The sequence below is a fragment of the Garra rufa genome, chromosome 7 (genome assembly GCF_049309525.1).
Source record: "Garra rufa chromosome 7, GarRuf1.0, whole genome shotgun sequence".
Lineage (NCBI taxonomy): Eukaryota > Metazoa > Chordata > Actinopteri > Cypriniformes > Cyprinidae > Garra > Garra rufa.
This window is the reverse complement of record NC_133367.1, coordinates 6,371,766-6,381,480: the sequence shown is the minus strand read 5'-3', so window position 1 is coordinate 6,381,480 and position 9,715 is coordinate 6,371,766. Positions and strand designations below refer to the sequence as shown.

Below are 9,715 nucleotides of genomic sequence, written 5' to 3'. Positions count from 1 at the left end.
AAGACCTAAGTCCGGGTGGGCCATCTTTGTAGCGCAACCTACAGACTTACTCCTCGCCCTCCCTTGACTCGCACAGAATCTGCGCAAGGAGGCTCACTGGGGAAGGGCGTACTTGGGCCCCGGAGGTCAGCTATGTGCCAGTGTTACTCTGGCAATGGGAGGAATCGGGAGGGCGAGCGGATGTGGCTGGGCCTGCCGATATAACTCCAACTAGCTGCATCACGGGGTGGAGTCGCCATTCTGCAGGTGGGTGGACTGCCGTGGGAACCGGCCGGCTGCATGGTTGAGTGTCCCTGCTTCAAATTAAATGGCAAGTAGCAAAATCTGCCACGTTGGACTCCATGGGAGCAGATGGGAGGAGCTGTAAGCCTCTGTTGTACATGGCAACCCAACCCGTGGTAAGCCACGGGCTGACTTGTCGGCAATACTGCGGGAAAACGCCAGTCCGGAAAGAGCCGAGATGCCATGCCCATCATGGGACTCGATCGTGCTGCAGCGGTCTCACATGAAACAGCTTAGCGGCAAGCGGCTAGAGCTGTCATGTGCCCCAGGAGCCTCTGATTTTGAGAGGACCGCTGTATTGTGCCTGATTAGCTCAGGGACTACAGCACTTACTGCGCGCTCTTGGTAGCAAGGCGGGCCGTCTTGTGGACCAAGTCGGGCTCCCGACCGAGGAAAAGGATTCCCTCGGTTGGCCTGAAGGACCAGATGGCGGGGGTGCCGAAGCACCAGGTCCCTGTATTCGCACAACGGAACTCACGAGTGGGCTGATAAAGCACCAGTCGAAGAGACGGTTGAAGACGCGAATTCCTGTCTGCCGAAGAGGGGACAGGGGAGCTCCCATGGCCTAAAGAAGGCAGGAAGGAGGGGGACTAGTCAAATGGAAGCACCTCGCGCTGAGCGCTCGATCCCCGGGGCAGACCGCAAAAGGGGTGTGCGCTGGGGAAAGATCGAGACGCGACAGCGGGTGCCCTTCAGGCAGATGGCTGCGACCCAGCCCTGGAGACGGAAACATACTTGTATGTGCGTTGTCGTGAGCGTGTGTGCCGACAGCCTAAGGAGGGATCGGAACAGAGCTCCATCCAGGGCGGATGTTAACCCACCACTCTAACTGGACACGTGAAGTCGGGACTCTTATCAAACCCCGACCTCGTCCCGGCTGGAGAGACAGGCTGGATCGCGTCCTTCGCCAGTAGGAACGCGACCTCCGCAGGCAGAACAGAGGCACGCCTGTTTCCGAATAAAGAATGTAAATGGTACCTGTGAGTCTGGGCGGACGCCTGGAGCCGGGCCGTACCGTCCGTATCAACCAGTGTAGTGGTATCAAGGGAACGTTGACCGATGTGACCGTGGTGGGGCAGCCTGGGGAAAGACAGGGAAGGAGACAAAACCCAGAAGGATAAACGTCCTGGAGAAGTGTCTAACTGCACTAAGCAGTGCTTACCTACTTCCCTGGTTCCCAAGCTGGCGACATCCGGTCCCAAGTCTGGTTCCGAGGAGTGGAAGTGCTGCTCAGGAAGGAAACTCGGGGCCGGGGCCCCAGAGGTGAGAAAGTCGGGTCTTTCTTTGATTTCAAATGACCGGCTATGTCCCGCTTCCAGCGGGAGTGTCGACAGAGTAGCTCTCTCCACCTCCGGGGTGCTCGCATCAGGGACGCTTCGAAGCTCTTCCCTCGCAGGACCCTGAGAGGCGAGCGGCGTCCCTCTCCCACGGGCGGCTCGACGTCGGCTGCGAGCCTGGATCGTGTGGCTCAGCAGGGGACGGAGCTGCGGGGGGACGCCCTCGGCGACGGGCAGGCGGAGGCGGGGGCCCAGGCGGCGGAATGGTAACTTGGCGGCGGAGCAGGATATGTTGGACGGCCTCCGTCTGCCTCTGGACCGTTAGAGCGCCAGATGAGACGCCCAGCCCGAATGACGGGGAGGCGTACTGCTCTGTCATCTCGACGGGGTATGCTGATGGGCGGAGGATCGCAGGCTTTTGGGTGCCGGCGATACGTTCGACGCCGCTGAGCAAAAACCCTTCACGGTGTCGCAGAATAGGCCGCTCTGGGGGATGGGAGAGTCGAGAAAGCGAACTTTGTCGGCCTCTGCCATCTGGGCCAGAGTCAGCCAGAGGTGGCGTTCCTGGACCACGCAGGTGGACATCACCTGACCAAGGGGACGCGCCGCGACCTTAGTGGCCCGAAGGGCGAAGTCAGTGGCGGCGCGGAGTTCTTCAAATACCCCCTGGTCAGGACCACTCTCGTGCAGGCCTTTAAGTGCCTGCGCCTGGCACTCTTGCAGTGTTGCCATGGCATGCAGGGCGGGGCAGCGTGTCGGGGGGCGCAGAAAAGGCCCAGCCGATGAGGGCGGAAGAAAATTCACATGCCCTGAAAGGGAGACGCGGAGGGCCCCACCAGGCGGCCGCGCCCGCGGGCAAAGGTGCACCGCGACGGCGCGCCCGACCCGGGGGACCGCCACGTACCCCTTGGCTGCCCCGCCATCGAGAGTGGCGAGGGTAGAGGAGCTGGAGTGCGCTTCAAATGGATAGGGCGCCATCGATTTTGTCAGCTCCTCATGCATATCCGGTCAGAATAGGACCGGGGGGGAGCGCGGCGCTGCCGCCAGTGCCCCCCCCCAGGAACCAGTGGTCCAGCCTAGAAGGATCGGCCGGAGGCCCCGGAGGAACCTCCAAACCGATCCCCCCCGGCTGCCCGGAGAAGCATAGCCGACAGTTCGACATCCACCTCCGGGGGGGCAGCGACCACGGGTGGGCGCTGCGCCGCGGGAAGAGATGTGTCACCGTCTGACTCTCCCTCTGATGCTGTGACAGACATCTCATCCACGAAGGAGACGCTCAGCCCGCCAGGCGGAGAAGCGTACTGCTGCGGAAACTCAACGGGACCACGCTGAGACAGAGAAGTCCGCAGGGCTTTTTGAGCCGGCGGAAAGTTCTCTATCATAATTTGAATGTCCCCCCTCGGGCCCCACCGCGGTGGCCGAAGCGCATTGGCAGCTCAACGGCTGACCACGGGAGGGAGGCGGGGGGAGCCAGCTCGCGAACGAGCGGCGGGACTTCAGCGTGGCCATGGTCATGCTTTCACCGCATGAACCATTCGTGAGCGCCACCCCAGCGTGCTCAAGGCTAAACACGTGAGGCAGCGCTCATGTCCGTCTGCTGAGGAGAGGAAACTACCACACCCAGAAACGCACGGCCGCAAAGACATTCTGAAAAGAACGTCTGAAACGGCCGCTAGAAATTGCTCTTTTGTGATCCCGGTTTGCCCAGGGAGGGGCCGCGGGGTAACCGTGCACTCACCGGGGCTGCTCGCTGGAATGCAAAGGCTTTATATGGCCGTGAAAACGGCCGCCCGCAGGATCACGCTGGCGGCTGCCAAACAATGCTCTTTCTGTGAAACACTCTTTTAGTTTTGGCAGCGCAGCAGCAGGAGGGAGCATGAACTCTGAAGAACTCTTATCAGCTGTTTAGAGGCTCGACACATCGGCTCTGAAAGCAAAAGTCTGACTGAGTGGTGCGCACGTCCACTCGCCAATTTTCAATTGGCCTTTTTAATAAGGCTCAGAGGTGATCAGTCTCTCAAGCGAGATCCCAATGTAACGTCGAAGTGATTCGACTGAAGGGGTAACACAATGTAACATACACAATGGTCACTGACATGTGGCTGGGGCTATAGTGCCATCTAGTGGTCGCTACTTTTCTTCGGCTCATCTGCGCATGGATCACGTGCTGTGTGTGTGGATTGAACTAAAAGAAGGCTAAAAGGGTGGAACGAAAGTCTCAAAATTCAAATGAATCAAATAGAATCGACTCAGAAGAGATGTGAATGAATGCACTCGTGTCGCAAATGCACAAATGCACATTTCAGTCTCCAATGATACAAACCATAACATTTGAATTTACAAATGTGTCTCTGTTTGAACAAAACTCTGCACATTAATCTTTTTCCAAATCTTGTACACATTAATGAATTGCACTGGGCCTTGTTTGTGTGTGAAATGCTGTAAACTGTGAAAATGAAGTCTCAAAATCCAAATGAACTGAACAAGATTGACTCGAACAAGACGTCAATAAATGCACGCGGGTCACGTGATCCACAAATGCACAGGATCCTTTTTGCATGAGCAATTTATGATGTATTAATGCAGAGCAATTGTTTTTTATTTGCAAACATGTCTGTGTTTGTACAAATCTATGCACAATCATTTAATCCTGAATTACACTGACTCGAATTGAAAGGCATTTGTTTGTGGTTGGTAAGATACATGCATAAAATGTATGAAGTACATGGATAGTTGTGCGTGAATCTATTAATCGTTTTGAGTCTAAAATTAGGTATTTAGGTAATGGTAATGGTAATTTACGGAAAAGCTCCTAATATGTGGGGGCATGGTGGGCTTTGGCGATAGGTGCTACCGATGTCCTGTCAACAGTGTTGGGTGTAACGCATTGCAAGTGATGCGAGTTATATAATCAGATGACCTTTTTTCCCAAGAAACTAGTAAAGTAATGCATTACTTTTTTTAATTTACAAAAAAATATGCAAGTTCCTTTTTCAAATAAATAATGGCAGTTACTTTTTCCCCATTTATTGTGTGACAAGTCAAATCGGAAGAAATCGGAAGTGAACTATGGTACTAATGTAAACATCCATTTACTCATCTCACTTGCAAAAACAGAAGAGAAAAATATTCTAGTATTCCTCTAAATGGAAGAAGAAAAAAAACTGTAAAATACAAACTCAGAATATGACACAAATCTGCAATAGTTAAATAACACAAATTCTGTAGCCCTGCCTAGCCTAATGGTTAATGTGGCCCTGGTTGTGACATTACTGTTGGATTCAGTATAGCCAAATTCAGCACTGCATTTTTAGTCTCAGATCTGGAGCTCTTTCCTAATGTTACCCAGTGCATGCATCTAATGAGTAAACTGATGTCCCATGTGCTGGTGCTGATTCTGACATGAAAGAGAAATGGATTTGCGATGTTTGTGACCAGTGTAGATATGATGTTAGGATGACAAGGAAGGCAATGCAAAGACTTTTTCATAACTTACACTACACAGCATCTACAGGTATCTCTATGGTTTTGCTGATATACTGTAGTAATCTTGCGTTTGCCTCTCTTTAGTATTTCCTCTCCTCCTATTACATGTGTGAATCAGTGGTCAGGGATAAAGAGGTAATACGATAGAAAGAGGCATTGATCTTCAGCAGACTATCACAATGTGATGTTCCAAAATGAGTAATTTTCTGAGTTTGGTTTCAATAAAAGCTGTTTTTTTAACTAACAAGAAAATTTTGACTTCTGAAACGTAGAGGATGTTTTTATAGTATGTCGACTTCTTACATGTCAAAAGATCAAGAGAAATGCAATTTATCATTTCATCACCCCTTTCAGTTACTGTAAAGGTTTTTGGGTAAGCTGATGTGTAAAATATTTAAGGTTTCTTGGCCTTTTGAATTCAGTCATACACTAAATTGCACAGTAAACTGAACAGGACCGAAATAATTCACTTTATGAGTATTTTTTTTATCATGTATTTACAGTATTTTAAGGAAATTAGGTGAATCATACTCTGGCCAAACACATTATTCTTAAGCAATTGTTTGAATTAAGTACTATGTATATGTAAAATGCACATTGAAGATACTCAGCTGAATGTAATGAACCATTCTTTTGGTTTTAATAATAACTTTCTATTTAGTTAAAAATGTAAATTTTACTGTAGTAATCTGAAAAAGGAAAGACATGCACCTGTCAGATGGTGAAATATTTTCCTCTCTGATCATAAGAAGAAAGATGTTAAACCTATTTGTAGTAACTGTATATAATATAATATTATACAAGTTATATCATTAATGTAATAAATACCTTTTTTGTAGACTTTCAGACTGCAGTATCACTGAAGAAGGTTATAAAGCTCTGGCTTCAGCTCTGAGATCAAACCCTTCACACCTGATAGAGCTGGATCTCACAGGAAATGATCCTGGGCAATCAGGAGTGAAGGAGCTCAATGATTTACTGCAGGATGAACTCTGTTCATTAAAGACCATCAGGTGAATCACCATTGTTGAATAAGAATGACATGAACTGGAATTGAATAGAAGTACAGAGAAATTCAACACATACACAAATGATCTGAAATCCTTTTCTGCTTCCTTTAGGTTTTTGAAAAGTCCTGCTGCAGAGGAAGCGTGTGAGTATCTCACTGAAGTTCTGGGTAAAAGTCCATTATTACTAAAAGAATTTGATCTGAGTGAAGGTAAATTAGGAGATCTGGATTGGGACAAACTCTCTGCTCTTTTGATGGACTCTCATAGCAAACTGGAGAAAATAATGTGAGTGAACATTATTTATACATTGAAAGATGTATGATATGAAGAGCTGTTGATCTGATGTGTGTTGAATATGTCCTGAATAATAATCAAGCATTGCATTTCAGTTCAGGCAGGCCACGTCAGTCAAGCTTGCATCAGCTGATAGTCAGCTGTTCCTGACGTGCACCAATCTAGTCTTGACGCTTACCACAGCGGTCCATTTAATTCCATTCTATCACATCGCTGCTCACAATCAAACTCCCTCGTCCAACTCCAACTCCACCCACCTGAACCTGTAATCTAATCTGACTTTTGTTTCTTTCTGTATCAGTTCACTACATTGCAAGTATTCTCTACCATATATTTGTATTTTCTACAATTTATACAAATTGTGAATTGTAATTATGTAGGCATTTCCTGGTCCTGTTCTGTACCCCAGGGGGTTTGACTTGCTGCTCTCCCCGCTCTGTTCAAGCATGGTTGCATAGTGTCAAGTTTTGCCCAGAACAGAACCATACCACCAACACTAATAGTATGCAATATAATTGTAATAAATATACATTGACAAAAGTGGTTTTGACTGAAATGCTGTTTTTTGTGTTCAGACTGAATAATTGTGAGCTGACAGAGAAAAGCTGTTCAGTTCTAGCTGCTGTTCTCTCCTCCAAAACCATCCTGAAAGAGATGAACCTGAACAACAGTCGTCTGCTGGACTCAGGAGTCAAAGTGATCTGTGAGGGACTGAAGAATCCTGTGTGTGAGCTGAAGATACTGAAGTAAGTACATTTCACCAACAGCTACACTTAACAGCAGAGCAATGCAATTAATATTGAACATTGGCTGGTGATGGGACTAATTAAAATTTTAACATTTAGAAGATATATTAAAATTTAGAAATATGATTTCTGTTGTCGTTTTGACTGTGCAACCTACTCAGAACATTTTTTTTTGTTCCTTTTTTTGTGGTTTGTAGACTTTCAGACTGCAGTATCACTGAAGAAGGTTATAAAGCTTTGGCTTCAGCTCTGAGATCAAACCCTTCACACCTGATAGAGCTGGATCTCACAGGAAATGATCCTGGACAATCAGGAGTGAAGGAGCTCAATGCTTTACTACAGGATCCAAACTGTCAACTTAAGACACTGAGGTGAGAGATGATAAAATAATGCAAAATAAAGGACATGCATGTAAATTAGTTATATTATATATAAATATTATATTATTTTATTTCAATAAATCAATAAGGTTCAAAATTTGTTGCATCAAAAATGTAAAAAAAAAAATAAAACGAGCTTGAAAGATTAGATGCTGCAGCTGCTGTTATTTTGTCAACACAGTTTAGTTGTGTTAAAAGTTACAGGTTAATCAGTAATTTTGGGTGTCTCAATAATTAACAGTTACAATTGTGTTATTGTAGAAATTTCTTATGGAAAAATATTCAGAGCGACTTATTATCCAGATTGTTTAAATGTAACTGAATGCACTTTACATTAATTTAAATCAAGCTCAGATTCACATCACTTTAGATCTACTACAGCAGATCTATAACAGGCCACAAACATGTGATGTGTGTCAGGAGAGGACTGGTGATAATTCAACACACACACACACAAACACACACACACAAATGTCTGAACCTGCAGTTCCTCTCATAATGAGCAGAATTACTGTTGCATCAGCACAGTCATTAGTTAAATAAAACTCCCTAGAGATGGTCTAAACCCTGATCGTGTTCCCTGTTAGTGGATCAGCAATCCGGTGTTTGGTGTATACTGCTGCATAATAATAGGAAGAGCTGACATCAAAAGATCAACAAAATAATCTGCTATGAATGCTTTGCTGTCACAAACTAGTTATCCCTTTGCTAACTTTCCTCATCTCATGCTTACAAGCCAGAGATGAGGAAATCCAGAAATCTTGAGATTTTCTTTTGAGAGTCATGATCTAGTGAGCTTATGCCCCTGAGATTCTTTTAAAGGATTAACTTTTGATGTTGTCTTTCTTTAAAAAAAAAAAAAGTATTCGTATATTTAAATGTTCAACTGTTTAAACTTGACCTAGAGCTTTTTGTTACAAAAAAAAAAAAAAAAAAAAAAATTAATAATCTTTTAATTTTTGTTATTTAATGCACATTGAATTGAATCCTGCTTCATCTTCTCTTCTGCAGGTTTTTGGGTCCTGCTGCAGAAGAAGCATGTCAGTATGTGACTGGAATTGTGGGTATAAACCCGTTACTCCTGAGAGAGCTGGATCTGAGTGAACATGAACTAGGAGACACACGAGTGAATCAGATCGCTGCTCTACTGGAGGATAAACACTGTCAACTTAAAACACTGAGGTGAGTATCTTACATCATTTCACATGTTACATGACTAGAAATGTTACAGTCAGAGGTTGTGTTAGACTTCAGGCCTCGCAAAATTTAATAATCTCTGGTATTCCTTCGGGCAGGTGCTCTTTAGATTTTGGTAGCCGGAAAATTTATGTAACTAGCCAAAATAAGAGTCTAAATGAGTCTAAATGTCAATCAAAAATGTTTTTAATACACAAATATAAACAAATATCAAGGAAGGAATTTTATTTCACTATTTAGTGTATCACTATTTAGCAGAATTTTAAAATATCAATTCATGGCAATTTATGACCCTTTTTAAGAGCTGCACAACTAAAATGAACAGTGTGAGTGGGGTTGGAGATGTGCAGATGAGCTCAAACAGCTTCAAATAAATGATCTGCCTGCCACCCACCCGCACCTATATTTTTCTCTGATTTAGCTAACCACACCGATCGTCCTATTACAATAATTTAAATTCTTAGTTTTGCATGATGATATGATGAATGGATGGTTCATTTTAACAGCTAATCTGCACATCGCTGCACACTTATATACGCTTAATCACTTGTGCTTTTAAGCCAAATCCACGCTGAAAAGAATAACATTAACTGATCTGGACGTAACTCTCTGCAATCTTTTCTCTATATTAGAGCTGTTCTGAACTTACTATATGAACACATACTGGATCCTTGGACTGAAATGTTTACAGGGTTTCACCAGTTTAAGAAATTTCAGATCATAAAAATCAGTTTCTTTTCATGTTTAAGGTATTGTTTTAGTTATAATGTACTGATTAAAATTAGTAATCAAACTCGCCTCCCCTTGACATGCTCTTGTATATAAACTGTCAGTATCTGTGGTGAAGGAGTGAACGGAGTGGGCGTCCATTTTCCTGATTCTCAGTTAATGTTTGTGCCACAGAAAACATTGTAGAATCATCAGCATATATAACTATATTTGCCTTATCAACAACATATGGTAAATCGTTTATAAAGATCGAAAACAATAATAGATCTACACAACTTCCTTGTGGAACACCACAACAGGTATTGTTAGCCTCT

At 45.0% G+C, this 9,715-nt stretch overlaps 2 protein-coding genes across 2 annotated transcripts in view; one reads left to right on the top strand and one right to left on the bottom strand.

Annotated features, from left to right (window-relative positions):
• LOC141337871 (uncharacterized) overlaps positions 1 to 9,715 on the bottom strand; it is a 54,170-nt gene that overhangs the window by 4,605 nt on the left and 39,850 nt on the right. The gene's annotated exons all lie outside the window — the stretch shown is intronic.
• The window catches only part of LOC141338678 (uncharacterized), a 31,793-nt gene continuing 27,966 nt past the window's right edge, over positions 5,889 to 9,715 (top strand). The window contains exons 1-4 of the mRNA XM_073844283.1: positions 5,889 to 6,058; positions 6,167 to 7,095; positions 7,293 to 7,466; positions 8,487 to 8,657. Coding sequence (XP_073700384.1) covers positions 6,854 to 7,095; positions 7,293 to 7,466; positions 8,487 to 8,657 — 587 coding nt within the window. The 5' untranslated portion in view covers positions 5,889 to 6,058; positions 6,167 to 6,853. The remainder of the gene's footprint in view (positions 6,059 to 6,166; positions 7,096 to 7,292; positions 7,467 to 8,486; positions 8,658 to 9,715) is intronic.